At 38.5% G+C, this 17566-nt stretch overlaps 1 protein-coding gene across 3 annotated transcripts in view; it reads left to right on the top strand.

Moving 5' to 3' along the window:
* Nucleotides 1-17566, top strand: part of BEGAIN (brain enriched guanylate kinase associated) — a 148709-nt gene that overhangs the window by 81064 nt on the left and 50079 nt on the right. For 2 of the 3 annotated variants that reach the window (XM_069018273.1, XM_069018275.1), the window contains 3 exons: nt 8440-8601; nt 10187-10243; nt 14833-14899. In XM_069018273.1, coding sequence (XP_068874374.1) covers nt 8440-8601; nt 10187-10243; nt 14833-14899 — 286 coding nt within the window. The remainder of the gene's footprint in view (nt 1-8439; nt 8602-10186; nt 10244-14832; nt 14900-17566) is intronic. The other variant, XM_069018274.1, reaches the window with a different exon arrangement.

Below are 17566 nucleotides of genomic sequence, written 5' to 3'. Positions count from 1 at the left end.
CCAGTTCCAAATCAAGTTAGCAGAAGTATTAAATCAATCCTCAGAGAGCTGGCCCAGCCCTTCAGTCTCTGCTCAGCCCTGCACCAAGCACTGGGCTGGGGTTCCCAGTGATAGTGCACATCCTGGTTTGTAAATCCACGTCCTTCCTTCTCCATGAGCTGCTCTGTAGCCTTGCCTAGTGCTCTGCACAATAACACACTCCCTGGTCACAGGTCTGGATTCTCACAGTTCATTTTCATTTGCCCTTTTGTATTTTTCAGTACACTGGAGGAATCAAAATTGTCTGCTGAAGAAACTTCATTTAAAGTAATCAAAACATCTCTAGTGTCTATTTTTGAAAGCTGTAATTTTATTCATGGTATTTCTATTCAATCCATTCAGAGCCTTAGGTTATGGATAGCACCTTTAAATAAAGGAAAACTTGTATGTCTTTATTATGAGCTTATTTTAAAAACCGTGTCACATTTCACTGACAATAATGGAATTCATTTAAGACAACTCAGTGCTGACAGATGGTCCTTTAAGGGTTTTTTGCATGTCAACACGTAACTGAATTTTCATATCTTAATCACCTCATATTATTGTTAATACTGAATGCTCTTGTTGAATAGATGTGTCTGTGGGCTTCTGATATTTGTTATAGAAGTCACCCTTCTGCAATGAAAGACTGCCAGGTCGTTATAACCAAAACATAATTCAGTTTTAAGAGAAAAAAACTCTTTTCTACTTCTTATGAACAAGGCCAGTACAGTTTAGACACATTTACCATATGATATATCTTGTCAGGTCTGAATTTTTAATTGTGTGAATTATGAAAGAGTGAGGTACTCACATCCAAAGTAAAGAAAAGCTACCTTCCAAAATCCAGTGATATATCTGTTTTAAAGTAGTTGTATCAAATCTACAGGTGCCTTGAACAGACTTTCATGCTTAGGATCTATCCCACAGCACTTGGTGCTCCAACTGCTAAACATCTCTTTCTTTTCCCCACCTCCCTTCCAAATGACTCTAATTTTTCTGATAAAGGATCCCTCTTCTCTGGTTTAAATTCTGCCAGAATGCCTGGAACCTAAGAAAAGGACTCTGTTACTTGTGTTATGGGTCCATCAGTCATTTGGAAACTATCTGAGCTCCAGATTTGGATCACCCACACATTTGTTCTGAAACATATATATAGGCCTTCCTTCTCATAATCCAAACCCAGCTTCAAGTTGTTTATTTTGAAAACAAGTACTTCAAAGAAAATTCAAATGGTTTAATACTTGCAATAAACTCCTCCAAAAGCTATCTGTCTAAATATGTTTGTATATATATATCTACAGGAAAGAGAGATCTGCATGCAATTTGACAGGCAAACTGTTCATACTCCAAAGTTTCAAATATTTAACAAACTTCTTCAAAAGTAATGGAGAAATTTGGTGGATGTGCTGTAATGGAAAAAAAAATCCTGACAGACCTTGGTAAAAATTTGAAATAAAAAATAGGTAAGCTGAACAAACTTTGTGTGAGCCTGAATTTATAGGAAAATGCCTATTGTAGGACATGGATACAAATTTGCCGAAGCAAATTTCTTTAAGTACAAATGAAGCTGCTGAATAAAGAGTGCAAGGGAATTGGGATTTGTGGACTTGACTCTGGGTCTGAGCTGCAGCATGTAATCTTTCTCCCCAATAAAATTTTAATTTCAAGTCTGTAGTTGGATACTCAGGCTCTGGATCTTGACTTTGTATTTTTATCCCATCCCCCTCCTAATCAGATAAAGCAAGAGCAAGGTTAGATGCAAAAACTGCAGACAAGGAAAATTTGGCATTAACCTTTTGAAACAGTGACCCTGAGCACGTAACACATAATCAAAACTTGATTAACATAGAAATCCAATTAAATTGGATTCATTAAAAATCTTTCATTAATCTAGAAAACACTTGTGTTGGACCTCATTTCTCAACAACTACAGCTTGGAAAAAATGTTGTTGAGGGGTCAGATTCAATGTCACAACTGTCATCTCAAAGCTATGCTTTCTAAGCTGGGGTTTGGGTGTCTTTCTTGCAGCATATCCACCTTGGGCAGCCTCCAGACCCATTCCAGAGTGGAATAAAAAGTCCTGTGTAATCCAGACTGCCAGAAGTGGATCATCAAGAGCTGCTGGAGCCAAAATTCCTTGGTAGTCTCAAGATCAAGTTGGCAATGCAGTCCAGCTCCATTGAGTAGTAATGCAGAAGCCCTGAGGACTTGCTGGCATCTCTGCCAGCTGTGAACATCCCCTGAGATCTCTGTCCCCAGCTTCTGCTCCCTGGGGTGTGAGCTACAGGTCAGGAGGGTGTCTCCCAGAGTCTTGCCTCTTGCCTGGCTGATGATCTTCATCTCTGTGATCCAAAAATCAGAAACAAAACCAGGGGTGTGGATGGCTGCATTCCTTGAGCTAAAGCACCCATCTGTTTGCAGAGATCCACAGCAGACTGACAGCATTGGGAAAGTGCTTCCAGGAAAGCAAGGGCACTAAGCTGCCCCAGCCCCTATGGCTGCCAGCCATGTCTGTCATCAGTGGCTAAAGCTGGGTTGGCATGACTGGGTGCACATGTTTTCCCTTGGCCTTTCCCGGAGACCCTCTCCTGATCTTTATACTCTTTCGCAGAAAGCACCCCTACAGGGTTGACTGTTATTGACCTTTCCCTAGATAAAACCCCACAGGGCAAAAGAAGAAAACATTTTTTTTTTTTTTTTAATTCTGTTCAGAATACATTTTTAAACTTTTCCTCAGCACTCCCAAATTCCTGATCCCATGAAGTTTTATTTTAGAATGTGACACATCACAGACATGAAGCAGATCTGATAAACACTTTAAAAGCGTTTAGTGGTTCATTTTTGTGGACCCCCACGCCATCTAAGCAAACAAGAAAGGCAATACTATTACCTCATCTCATACACACAGAACTGAGTCAGGAAGAGGGGGAGTTATCTGATGAGATGTGATTGTCTGCATCTGAGATACTTGTCTAGATTCCCTTTGTAATTAACGGAAATGGGTACTTCCAGATTTGCGTCAACTCATCTAAAAGTAGGCTTCTAAAATAGGTCAGATTAATTTCATCCTGATAGTGCCTGCTCTTGACTAAGAACAGGAGCCAGAGCTGACCAGCAGTAGGCAAGCTCAGTCTTGCCTTAACTCTCTTGAGTGATACAGCCTTTATCAAAGCCAGGTTCGAAACTCAGAGAACCAAATCCCAGTCCAGATTAGTTCCTTCTTACATGTTCTTTCTTTTGAGACAGGCTTTTTCCCCCAAAATGCTATCAGCTGTACTTAGGATTTCACAGCTACATTAAAAGGTCTGTTTCACTACCCAGAAATGAGAACCTTTGATATGGGTATTTTTCAGTATATTTGGCATGGGCATCTATCTTGCCTTTGCTTTGCATTCCTTTCACTGCTAATTTTCCTCCTAATACCATTAATCATTTTTTTTCCACTCACTTCAGGAGCAGTGTGAAGGAATGTAATCAGTCCTTTCAGGGAGAATTTCCCTGGTTCAAAAAAAATGGTTTTGCTCTGGCTTTAGACAACATTGCAGAACCATCTAAAACCAGAGCCCTGGGGTGGCAGGCAGACGTAAAAGTGCTGCCAAAGCAGTTTGACCAGCGAGGTGGAGATATGGAGTTGCTGGAATACTCCACTGATGGGGCAGACCCATAGACATCAACTCTCATGGAGTAAAGGTTCAGGGAGCACCTGAACCTACCCTTTTTGTTGGCCACCTGAGGGTAGAAGGCTCTAGAAATCCTCCAGCCTCCAGGCAACTGAACATCCCCAGTTTTGCATGCCAGCACTCCCTTGTCATCAGCCCATCTGCCAGGCAGATGAGCTGGCAGAAGATCAGACAGGTACAATGAAAACCTGCTTGTTTTCCAGCACACCTTCCCCAGAATAGGCCCTTATCTTGTGGCATCTCAGCTTTGTCTGAAATCCAGTGGGAATGTGTTCAGCTGGAGCTTCTCCAGCCAGCACTACAGATTAACCCTGACCAACAGCTGCAGGCTGAGATAATGTTTGTGGGCACAAATTTCTGTGCAAATACATGTTTCATCTATTTTACACTTTTTATGCGTATAAACAGAGCTAATCAGTGAAAATACTACTTTGGAAAGTTTAAAGACCAATTTTTAATAACCTTTAAAGTAGCTTCCCTTGAGAGGTTTTCTTTCACCAGTCTAAATATTTAATATTGTATCCACTGTCCTTGTTGTTAGAGAAATATTTTAATGAAGCAAAGTGGGTAATGACTTGCAAACCACTGATTGTCACAGGAGCAGTACATTAGAGATCATTAAAAGAAATAGACAACCACTTATGCTAAAGGTGGAATAATCTACAGGACTTTTGAGCCTGCCCTGTAATTCCATACTCCTTGAAAATGTCAGAATTTTAGGAAGACCATAAAATTTGTATTTTCTAAGACATAGCATTATCAGATTGCTAAGACATAACACTACCAGAATTTTATTTGCAAATAAGTCCTCTCATTTCTCCAGGCTGTATTTTTTCCCATGTATTTCTTTTCTTAGTTTTACATATATATAAAACTAAAGAACCATGAGGATCAACACCCATAGAACATAAATTATGACTCAAAATACAGTGATTTACCAGCATTAAAAAAACCTGTGCAATGAACTTTTCTAATTAACTGGTATGTGACAAGCAGAAAAAAAATTCAGGTAATTTATGGAGTTTGTTGGTTTGTAGAAAAGGGACCATGCTCAATGGTTGACTTCGTGACTCCATATTTTGACTTCTTATGTTTTCCCTCTTTTCAACTCTAGTTAAATTACCACTATCAAATTTACAGTGGTAAAGAGCAAAATTAATCCCTCCTCATGAAAGCCTCAGATTTGTAGAACAAAAAACACAGCAAAGCATAAGGAATGAGAATCCAAGCATGTCATTATGTGATGACATGGGAAGATAATGGTTAGGGGAAGGTTTTCAGAAAAAGAACATCTGTTTCATGAGATATGAAAAAAAAACAAACAACAAAACAAACAAACAAAAATCTCATTAAATACCTTGGATTAGCACAAAACAAAAATTGAGGCTCTGATCCTGTTATTAGAGATGCAGAATTTGATATATTGCATCCTCTTCTTCTTTCTGTTGTGTCACTTGCTTTGCCTTTGCTTTTTAGATGCTTGTTCATATAGAACCAATATCAGAGAAAACAACAGGGTTTACCTCCAACCAATAATGTATCTAGATAAGGCTCAAATAATGCAGAAATAAAAGCCATCTTGGGAATCCTGGGAAATCTGCTCTCAGTGTTAGAGCTATTAGTACCCTTTCAATGGCTGCAGTCTAAGATTTGGGAAAATTTCCCAATTGAGCCATTCATGAGCGTAAGTTTCATTGTGCCATTGCTTAAAGTTAGCTGTCTTTCCAGACTTGCTTGACTCAAGACAGATATTAAAGCAGATGATTTAACACTTTCCCAGCTGTGGTCTTTTCTCTCTCTCTTTCTTTTTTCTTCTTCCATAAAAGTGATTATAAGATTTTGCCATTCAGCATATTCTTGTCAGAACATAATTTCTTTCCTTCTAAAAGTTTTGCCTTTCCATCTAATAACTTGTGTTTTAGTAAGGACTCACTGTTATGCATCTACAATTGTATCTTAAATAATCCCATCATAAATCAGGGATTATTTCCTATCTAAAAATTATATGTCCTCTTGAAAACAATTAGCTATTTTAACATGTATCAGATGAATCAAAGTACACAGTGAAGAGGAGTTCTCCTAGGGTTGGGAGAGTTTAAAAATGTCACCATCTTTCCAGCTTGGGTGGAAATGAATAAAGCTTTTTCAGAATTGTGGTTTGCTGGTTGGGAATAACTTTGATATTTGAAGCTGCCTGAGTTTTGCCTTAATCAGTGGAGTTTTTCTTTTTTTGAACAAAGTTACAGCTATGGTTTACTACCCAAAACATCACATGGAAGAGTCCATGTGTGTAGACTGTTTCAGTAAAGCTCATTAGAATAGTCTTTATTTTAATGGATTGAATAATCTCATTCTGAAAGCAAGAATTCAAGAATACAAATACTTCAAAGTGAACTTCAAGGGAAGAAGTGAGCTGGAAGTTTATCCTTCTAGTACAAGCTTCAGCCTGCCAAAACCTACAAAACTGTCGAGATCTGAATCTAAAAACACATTTTGGCGTCTCAGACCAGCACTGCCTTCCACCTCAGGATCAAGCTTTACACAGAACTCAGATTTTTAACCCCAAGTTTTCCCACATAGACAGGTCTAGGCACACAGGTCTATGCAGAAGCAACTTCATTTGAGGAGTCAGGAGTTTTGCTCCTGCTTATTCTTCTCACAACTGAGACCCAAGCAAGAAGTACCTACATGAGGAAGCAGAAAACAAAGTTATTGGAGGTGATTAACTTTGCCCATTTTCCTCTTTTATTAAGCAGTCTCCAGCTATTATTAACTTAAACACTCCTGGCATTACCATTATATTATTACCCCAATAGCTCCTCTTCCTCCCAAAGGTTATGCTCCCTGTGTCCAAAACTTCCCAGTGAAGCAGGATGCTCTAGCCTTCCCTGATCTGACTTAACTTGCATTAGCAAGTGCATTAGAGGCACTTGCCCAGAAGCCTCAGCCTGGGCATTTTTATTCAAAATCATAGCTGGAGGACCTACTGTCTACTTTTCGTGCAAATCCTAGTGATTAGATTTTTAGAGCAGCAGAAGACTTGAGATCATATCTCTTTTCACTCTAAACAATTTTGACACTGTAACTGCCACTTCACAGAAGAAAATCCAAGTTGCCATGCTACAGGAAGGAAAACTGACCACTCTTCTTTCCCAAGATAAGCAGAGGAGTAGCAAGAACAGGCCACAAACAGAGCAAGTGAAAGGTGGTATGATGTGGTAGCATCATCAGTGAGGACATGTAGAAATGAGCAGCAAGGGTTCTCAGTTCCCTAGATAACTTCAGAGTTTAATTCACCAAGTGAAATATAAAAATTAAATGGTTGTATTAAGTGGAGCTGCATTAAATGTCTGAATTAGGACATATTATTTTAAGAGAATATAACTACAAGTGGTAATCTAAGTATAACGGTAACCACGCAATATGTGCAATTGAAATAGAGCACTGTTGACAAAACATTAGGCTGTTTCCTAGCTCAAAGCTCCATGGATCAAGCAAGCAGCAATTGTAAGGCTTTTGCATTAACTTACTGAGCTTCTATCATAGCTTGAAGAGGAGAAGCCAGTCACGCTGTAGACAGCTCAGATAAGTGTTCCTTGAAGATTGACATGTTGTTCCCAACTCTCTTGTCTAATTAAAGACCCAAAATATTATTCTACTGCAGGTGATGGCGGTACTTACTTGACATCAAAGGGAATCAAGATTTGCTATTCATTTATGAAGAACTATTTTTACCATATGATTAAAAAAAAGCAAAACAATTCACAATGCATCCCGTGGTAGCACTTTGTGTCTAGGTGATGGCAGATCCCAGTTCCATAGTGCCTCAGGGGTCCCACCTGGAGCCAAGTGATCAGCTCCATACTGAGGTTGCCGTATCTGAACCAAGTTACATTCATCTCCAGAGATCCAGCTCTGGCAGGAATCCCATCCTGCTGTTCAACTGGCAAAAATGTGAGAAGACTGAGGAGCTTGCAAACTGCATAGACAAGGATACAAAAATCTCCATTGGGCAGATAAGAATTGAGGCACATGCAGAGTGGGTCACCTGAGTCTCCTGCTTTGTTTTGTTTAAGACCATAAGTGAAGATGCTTTACAATAAGTTCTTTAGTGAAAAAAACTGTGAAAAATTAGGGGTTACACCTGAGTCTGGAAAGTCTTGGCTCCCAAATAAGTGGGGGAAAAAAGGGAAAGATCTACAACCTTATAATTGTGATATTATTAATTGATCACCATTCTCCAAACGAGATGCTGAACAATAAGATCTCTTGCGCCTCTGTGGCAGTGATTGGGGTGGAAATGGAATCAAACAAGATAAAAGTTTCTTCCTCCACAGAATTTTAATTTGGATTTTAGATAAGGAAATATTTTTGGTAGTTTATTTAGAGTTGCTGCTCTATAGAGACCTGCTACTTCAGTCATAGTACGGTAAGATAAATCTAAGGAAGGTCCTATGTGAAACCAAACTCTAGAGCATGTTTTGTATTTTAATGAAGATTCTTTCACAACATATTCCATTCTGGATAATGAGATAGTAGCAATAAATGCACCAGAAAGGACAGATGGAAGATAGTCAGCTGTCTGAATCAGAAGATTTTCAAAGTGCAGTAAACAGATTATTAAACACACTTCTGGCTTGAGGCCAAGCTGTACTCTAGGGAACTGGTCAAAGAGTGGATCATGAAAAGCTTTTTGGGAGCAGCTAAATTCTACAGCTGTGGTCTTTGTTTTTCTAGTACTTTGCAAGAACAGAAGGGGGAATTACGAAAGCGCCTATCGTACACTACCCATAAGCTGGAAATGCTTGAAACGGAGTTTGATTCTACACGTCAGTATCTTGAAATAGAATTGAGACGTGCTCAGGAGGAACTTGAGAAAGTAACTGAAAAACTGAGAAGGTTAGTAATGAACTTTTTGAAATAAACAGAGTTATTCGAATTTTAAAAGTGACTGTATTAAAGACACGTTAACTAAAAAAAAATATAGTCACAAACATGCGTAATTTATTATTTATTGATTACACATCGTGTTTCATGTTTAATATATAGATTTCATTTACCTGAGTATATATTACATGCCACATGCAGTTATTTACCTGTGATATGTAAAATGTCTCTGTACCAAAAGCAAATCTGTTAATAGAAATACACCTATATATGTGCATATATGGCATTATTTATGTATAAACACACATGTGGGGTAGTGCCACATGGCATTACGCATACAAAGGTTAAAAACACACTACATATATATATTATTTATACTCTAGATATACAGGTAAATCTTTTTTAAATGACTTTGCTCATTTTCTTTGTTTAGACTTCCTTGCATTGATACAAGAGAGTAGAATTTGGGTCTCCATCACTCAAAGCTGAGACTATGTTCAATTCAAATAATATTAAGGCATTGTGCATTATAGTATAGCAAATAATTTCCTTTTTAGCCTCAAGCAGAATGGGATGATGCTGAAAAGCTATTATTTAAAACTGTTGTAGCTGTGGTACATTGCTGTTGCAAATCAGGGACCTAGGTAGTGCTAATGATAGATTATGTTAAGCAAGCAGTCCTGACATTAATGGCACTGATGAAAATGGTCTGTGGACTTAGCCTAAAATTTATCATTGATTCTTAATATCCATTTTTTCATTTGTTTTCAAAACTTATGAAAGTAGAATTGTCCACTTATGCAGGAATGTATTTGCATGTCTTGTGAGACTTTCCTAAACTGATATCTTAATGGAACTATTTGGTTAATTCATTGGATGACTCAAAACTAAATTCAGAATAAATCATTCCAGGGCAATACCCAAAGAAATATTTTTCATTCTTTGAAGAAGGCAAAAGCCAAACCAAAACAATGCCAAAAACCACCAATAAACAGAGTCAACCAAACCATTTTATGAAAATTTCAAACAGAATGAGTCTGTAAGATCTCAATTTAGGAAACATTCTAGTGTGGTCTTATAACTTAAATGCTTCTCTAACTGAGGATGCTTCTCAAAACAAAACTAAAATATGCAGGTGTTGTGGTGATTTTGAAATCTACCCACATCTATCAAGAGCAGTCTGGAGGTTCTCTATATAGTTTTCTTTTCAACAATTTTTTCCTATCTTTTCACTTAGAGCAGAGTCACTGAAAGTAACTTCATTCTTTATGTAGTTCCGTTTCAATACGTTCCAGGACAGGGAACACTGGTACTCTTTTCTCTTGAAGTATGAATTTGTGCAGCTGCCATAAAGCAGCAGAGGGGCTGACTATCCCACTCCTGTTAAAACAGAGGGGCTTCCTAGTCAGTAGAAAGCCTCTTATCAATTTCACTGGGCATTAATGAGTCAAGCACCCTTTGAAACTCAGTCCAGGGGCTCACAGCCAAGTCTAGAACTCACACTAGAATATTACATGAGCAGAACTGACTTTCCAGTATTCTAATGGAACATTGTACCATATTACAAAGAAAACTTATATTAAAAATTATGTTTCAGGCAGGTGATTACTCCCCTGAAGACATATCATAATGGAAGCCAAAAATGTTTTACGAGGTGAGCTTTAAAAATGTTTCTATTGAGAATAGCAAGGCATCCTGCAAGTTGAACATCTAGATTTGTCAACCTGGAGAAGGGTAATGTCTGAAAAAAACCTGTCATCCAAAAGCATGTCAGCAACATGTCACAGAGGAAAATCAATGTGAGGAAAACAAAGTATAATTAGTTTCAATTATGTGCCTCTTCCTTTATTCACTGCACAGGGAGAGAAATTCAACCCCTCATAAATAAATAGGCCCTATGGGAGGGCCTATTTAACAAGATCCCGCTTGTACACTGGAGAACATTTCTGTTATTAAATTTCTGTTTCTGTAAAGTGTAAATTTTTTTCCAAGAGGTTGAATGACTACCCTTTTCTAATCCTTTCTGAGAGTCTTTGTCTTAGTTTACCCAGAATTGCCTGTGTGGTTGCTAGGCCTCTCTACTTTTACCCAAGATAAGAAGTCATTTTTGTGTCTCAAGGGTCAAGTTTTCAAACTCTCTACAAACATTGAGAGATGGCTTCTTTCTTTTTTCTCAGTGGGAGAACAGTGCTGACTAGATTTGAAAATAATAACTGTAAAGCATATGTTCAGCTTTGAAAAGTGACTGAAGAGGTAGGGGATTTCATATACCTCAGAGTGGTCCCTTATCTGACATGGTCAGCATAGCTTTTATAAGTTGAAATCTAAAAAAATTTCCAAAACCAAGCTTGGAACCACATCTGGACTCCAAAGTTCACACTGGGTTTCTTCCTTGAGGCTCTACCCTGGGTAACAACTTGGCGAGGTCCCCATCCTGTCCTTTAACAGAAAGTAGAGTTATTTTAAGACATGAGAAGTAAACCCGTTCAAGGCTATATTTAGCACTGAGATTAGCCCACACAGATAATTGTTTCACCAAAAGCAAGGCATTTCACAGACTGAAGGGGTGTTCTGAACAGGAATCCTGGAGGAAAAACTATTGTTTTCATAAGGATGTTAGTATAACTTGTGATAACAGAGAGAGAAAAGTTTTTTGAACAAGAAGCTACTCTTTCAAGAGTCACTTTTCAAAGCTAACTGCACTCTAGGAGAAATTCTCTTCTTTAAAGAAAGTCAGCCCAAGACTAAGTTTTACTTTAGATTTATTTCATGGCCTTAAGAGGGCTTGAGATTGAGTGGAAGCAGAGAAATAGAGGCTTTTGCAGACTTCCTCTTCAGTGATCTGCAGTCTTAGGGAGGAGTGTGTTGTCTGGTGTGTTGGAGCACAGACACCTGACACATTCAATATGGTCAGAATATTTTTCATTAGGCCCTAATTTGTTCAAGAACCGAAATATTTGTTTAATGGATGCATGTATGTGCACCTGAAGTTACATGAGCATCTCCTAATAACATGAACAACACTAAAATACATCAACAAATGATAATAGGTTATCAAGCCACATGAGTTTATCCTTATAGCAATTTTGCAGGATAGTGAAGCCTACCCTTCATTTTCTTTTCAAAGAAGCCAGATTTACAAGGTTAAAATATTTCATACTTCACAATGTTCAGGCTATCTGGGTGTATTTTTTTCTGCAAATAAGGTTAAGTTACCGTTTGGTCATCTGATCATTTTCAAATTTGAACAACTTTCCCTACTCTTTATTTCCCCTTCCCTTTATCTTACAGTTTTGCCCAAAGATTGATCTGACTCTGTTCCTCTTTTATCTCTTTAACACTTTCTTCCATGTATTTCTGGGTCCATTTCTCTCCTTGCCACCTACATTTGCTGACACTTCTTTTGGCACAGTGAATTTCCAATTTGGGGTTTATGCCTATACATGCATGTGTATGTGCTTGTGTATGTGTGTATGTGTTTGTGCTTATTTTGACTACCTTTGCATACTGTTCTCAATAGAAACACTTTTTGAAGCTCAGCTTCCTACTTTCTGTGGATTTTTTTTAGATTGGATTTGACTGTACTGGAAGGTGGTCATTTTCTCAGTGCAAAATGAATGTGCTAAAGAACTAGATTTTGTGGGCTACTTTCTCCTAGACATACAACAGGCAAAAATTTGATGGGCAAAGGCAAAAGAAGTTATGAAGAGAGAAGGAGATTGTGAAAAACTCTTGAAAAACCCTCTAACACCATCTATGGCATGGAAGTGTTGTCATTGAAAAACAATTAATAATGATTAACCTTACGGTCATTCATATCAAGAGAAAAAGTGACAACAGAAGCTGAGGAACAAACCCATTGTTACCATAAGTGAGTCTATCCAAGCAGACATCACTGCTGGTTTTATTCATGGTCTCAAAGTTATGGACAAGGAACCTTCAGGGTCTCCCTTGAGCTGTCCACACCAGTAACCACTGCAGAACAGCCTGTGGTACAGGGACACCTAGAAAAGCCCTGAAGGAAATTTCTTCTTCCCTTTACTTTCAGGAAGTTATGCAAGTGCTTTTGAACCCATGCAAACTTTTAGGGCATTGCAGGTGCTAACTGTTTAAATCAGTTTTTACACCACCTCCACTTGAACCACAAACTTCCTGGGTGCCAAGCAAGTTTAATCTGTTCTATTTTGCTTTACTAGACAAAAAATGTAGACCACGACAAAGAAGATGCCAGGGCACTTTAGGGCTCAGCCAAAAGGCACTATTTTATTTCCCAAAATCCTTTCTTCCTGCACCATGGCATGCATCCTTACCAGCAAAACAAAGTATTTGTGCTAACTGCAGGCAAAGCCATTTTAATCCTCCTTGTATCAAGATCATCTCTGCTTTCTCCTGTGCCACAACAAGCTGGGTACAGAGTACCCTGAGATTTGTCTTTGTTGAGTTGTCAGCTAAATGGCTGGGAAAATCCCAAGTAAACCTAGAGCTGGACAAGTCAATCTCTATAGAGAGGCTTAGTGGTAAATGCTGTGAGGAGCATGGACAATGCAGAGAATTGTAAACTAGAGTCAATCTTTTAAGTCACCTGGACACAAATATAATGGCACTATGAGAATTGGTGAGTATTGACCAAGTCTCACAGTACAAGTCTCAGGGGTTTTCAGCCCATTTGGGTCACCACCTCAGCAAACACCGTTTACCACAGATCCTCCTCACAGGAAGGAAGTCTCTGCTCAGCAGCTCTGTAAAATGTAGGCAACATTGAGACTTGCCCCAGGCTTGCAATGCATGTTGGAAATGTCTGCCCTGATTCTGGGCTGACCCTTGGTACCCCGAGGAGGTTCACCCATGGAGATGTTATTATTTATATCCACAGAGCAGATGTCCTTGGCACAGACGTCCCCTCTCAGGTCCGTGCAGCAGATGTTATTTCACTGCTGGGAGGCCCAGCCAGAGCTCTGCATCCCTCAAGAGGGGCACTGCAAGCCACTGGCCCGCCCTGGATGGAGAATTCTGATCATTTAACTGGAAAGAAAATCTCCATGGCAACAGAATCTGGGAGAAGCATCACGTTGCCAGGAAGGGGTGGGCTGGACCCTTTGATTCGAAGCTATGGCATGTTTGGAAAAAGAGCTTCATTCCAATTTCAACAGCCACTCCTAACCAAATGACAAACCAAAGAGACTTCTTTAATCCCAGTCCCATCCTGGTAACCACAGAAACTACACCTGGATCCAGACTTCTGAGAGGAAGTGTGTTCTGCTGTATAAACGTGTATTGCATCTGAGTTCACTCTTACAGTGAAAACACTTCCACATTACCTAAAATCTCCTCACTGCTGAAAATACTTTGACCTATTGATCAGTACAGACACATAGATTTGTTCAGACAAACTTTTCAACCCTGAGCTTCTAATATTTGCTTTACATTTGTTATACATCTTGTTGAGGTGATGGGTACTAATGAACAAGGAGCTATCCTCCTTAGGTTCTGTGAAGAGAAAGCTACTACCAAAATTCCAATGTTTTTCCCACAGCCCGTAGGAAAATGTTTTCCCACAGGCTTGCTCATTACAATACCAAGGTTACCATCTAAGTAACCTAAAGATGTGCAGGCTGAAACTTTTCTTTGGTGTGTTGCTCTGGAATAAGCAGGGAAGCCTCATTTTGAGAGTTCATTCAGTCCCTAAGTGCTGATAAAAATAAATACCCATCTTTTCCCAGCTAAGGTATCTAAATATACTTCCTGAAAAAATAAGCAACTCCTTGAACTCCTGTTGAAAGAAGAAATATTCTCTTCTAAGTCACATGTTGATGCCCACATGTTGCTACAGTCATCAGGATTCTGCTGCAATTTCACAATAAATCTTTTATTTTTGTGCTGCCTAAGCCTACAGCTCAAGCTTCCTCTATAACATACTATTCTTGAGCCTGATGTAAAACTATAATTACCTTGTGCAAGTTCCTAGGCTGCAATGTGTGTCTGCACACAAGTGCAGAACAACCAACATAGCTTCAGTTCCTGCTGGAATTTGCTGCTAAATATAGTAAGCAAATATGACAAAGAAGTTTGCTTAGGGAGCAGATGGTAATTGCATTTCAAAGGCAACAACTGACTGGTAACAGGAGTGATAAGCAAATAGAATTCAAGTAGTGCAAGCCAAGGTTTTGTACTGATGTGAAAATACAGGTAAAAAACAACATGAAAAGCAATGCATTCAGTTACATGATATCATCTTTGTTTTAGGATACAAAACAATTACCTAGCCTTACAAAGAATTAATCAGGATCTGGAGGATAAACTTTACAGAATGGTAAGTTATCATAAGTGCTTTTTTTAAAAAAATATATTAAATGTGGTTTATGGTTCTTAAGTCTTTGGAAAAACATGTATGTAGCTGTCACAAAAAAAAAGGTCAAGCTCTAAAAGCAGTGACGCTTAGAAAAGATATCATGTGAAGAGCTCAAGCTGTGTACAATGACATAACTCCATCAATTTAAATAGAGATTGCCTTCACTGATGATCTAGCTGAGTAAATTGTACCTTTAAAATAATTCCGGTAAATTTAGTTAATAACTTTATGGGTTTAAAATATTTATGTTTTCATTAAGTATCAAATTTAAATAAGGTAATTCAAGGTTTTCTCATGCTTCTTAGATGCTTCCACTCAGCTTTTTTTTAAAGTGATTTAATAGAGCTTGGATGGTCTGAATTAAATTCTTTTGTAACTATCAATCTCAGCATATTAATTTCCAATCTGCATGTCTGCCACCACAATGTCAATGTCACTGTCATGGGCCAATTAATAACCAAGAGAGGAAAACACTGCAGCCTTTGTGGGCTCCACATTGCAAGACACAGCACCACTGATTCAAAATAGCTTGAAGATGTCAAAAAGAAATGGCAATGCCATTGGTGCCTGGCTTGTGGCTAATGCTGCTGGGACATTGTGCTCACTGGTAGGAGTAAAATTACAAAGGAATGTGAAGATAATGTTTCGAGAGGAAAGAATGACAGTTTTGAATTTCCAAAGATCTTAGGTAGCAATTGCATGAATGAGCAGCTTGAAGTGGGGGGAACGGTTTATTGTGGATTTTGAGTGAGTACAGACTATAGTAACATACAGGACAGGCACCAGCCTTCACTAATAAACAAATTTTTGAAAATGCCATGGTTATCTCAGAATCCTATTTCAATAGATAACAATGAAGAGGGGACTGAGCTTTTGCAACTGGCTAACAACAGGGCAAAGTTAAGCTGGGTTGTAGCAGACATTTCTTCATAAATAAATGTTTAAATGCTATAAAAGCATAAATAATGTTTGGCCTCGGGTTATTGCTTTTTTTACTCACTCTTCTTTTGTTGCTTTTTCTTTTTTCCCAAACCACTTCAGGATTTTGCCCAAATCACTTCATCTGTAGCCCAAGATTTATTACCTATGTGCTACAAAAGATAAATAAAATAGAGTCATTTGGGCTGGTAAATGAAATAATAATATTAGAAACACAGAAAAGACTCCAGAAAATCCATGTGTTTTTATCAGGTATTTCAGATCAAAGCAAAGAATTTTTAAACTGCTGTTCAGCATCCAGTTAAATCCTTGAGAAATTATTTCAGAGCACAGCACAGAAAGATGTAAAACCAGTCCCTTGGAGCACTGTGCCTTTCTTTATCCCACTAATATGACAGTCACTGAAGATAGCTTTAGAGGCTTGGAGAAGATCAATCAGGCTCTGCACACCACTTAGCTCCAGACTGCTTTGCTTTCTGAAATATTGAAACTGAAGACACAAAACAAATGTGAAGTAGAAACTCTATTAAAAGGGAAAAGATGAGTAAGAAAGTACCATATCTGATTTAGATAAGTCAAACCTTTTGATTTTTGGGTGCTCCAAAAGCCCTCAATACTTCAGAGACAGTTGAATTGAACAGCTGGTCTGGTTATTCAACAGCTATGGTGGGCTCTTGGATACCTTTCTCTCCCTTTCCTGCTTAGGAGGAACAGCTGTGTATATTGTTTTGTTTTGTTTAGTTTGTCATTCTAAAATCAAGCACTTCTGATTTCTCTACCTTTTTACAAATCCAAATATAAAAACCATGTGTTTACTTCCTCCCTCTCTCCCCTACCCCATCCCTTTGTACACACACATGTATATATACACCCACACCTACACAGGTTTTGACTATTTAGTGGGCTCAAATTCACCAAGTAGGAGAAGAAAGACACCCAGGCAGTGGTCCCTTGCTCCCCCTGTAGACAACATGGGATGCTCCCAGGAGATGAGTTACTCCCTGCCCTAACAGGTAACCCACAATTCCCCCTCTCCCAGTGACTGGTCCTTCTCATCACAACTTATCTAGGAGTTCACTGTGGCTCCCTCTTCTAACATTTATTGGTATCCTGAATGTTAAAGCCTTTTATGCCTGCTATTGGTATAAGAGATGTAAAAGAATAATTATTAATTCATCAGCAGTCACAGAAAAGAAGCTGATGTAGCAGTTACTTCTTTTCTAGGCTCTGCTTCCTTTTGGGTGCTAATCTATAAAATATTTAAAAATATTTGAAAGCATACCTCTGATCACAGCAAAGGGTACCCAGCTGAAACCTCTGTCACATCAGAAGTGGAAGTATAAATATAAAATATAAACCCTGGTGTCTGATTTGGCTAAGAGCTAAAAAATGCAATCCTGAAATCAGGGGAGAGCTTGCTGTATTAAACTGGGCAAGACAACACATGGAACAGTAGAGGAATGTGGCACAGAGTTAAAGTTCTGCTGTCACTCCTCATAAAACTATTGTTCTTACCACAGTAAGTGTCTTCAGCTGGAGAAGATTTCTTTGGTTTTGTAAGCACTGGTTAAGAAGTGGGATATACAGGCTGTCTTCCTAAATAATTAATCTTTATAACTCTTTTCTCCATTAAGATGTGGGAAAAGACTAGTCAGAGTTCTCACATTTTGCACTGCAATTCCATCAAAG

Source organism: Aphelocoma coerulescens, chromosome 5 (genome assembly GCF_041296385.1).
Source record: "Aphelocoma coerulescens isolate FSJ_1873_10779 chromosome 5, UR_Acoe_1.0, whole genome shotgun sequence".
Taxonomy (NCBI): domain Eukaryota; kingdom Metazoa; phylum Chordata; class Aves; order Passeriformes; family Corvidae; genus Aphelocoma; species Aphelocoma coerulescens.
The sequence above is the reverse complement of the archived record's forward strand: the minus strand, read 5'-3'. Positions and strand labels throughout refer to the sequence as shown.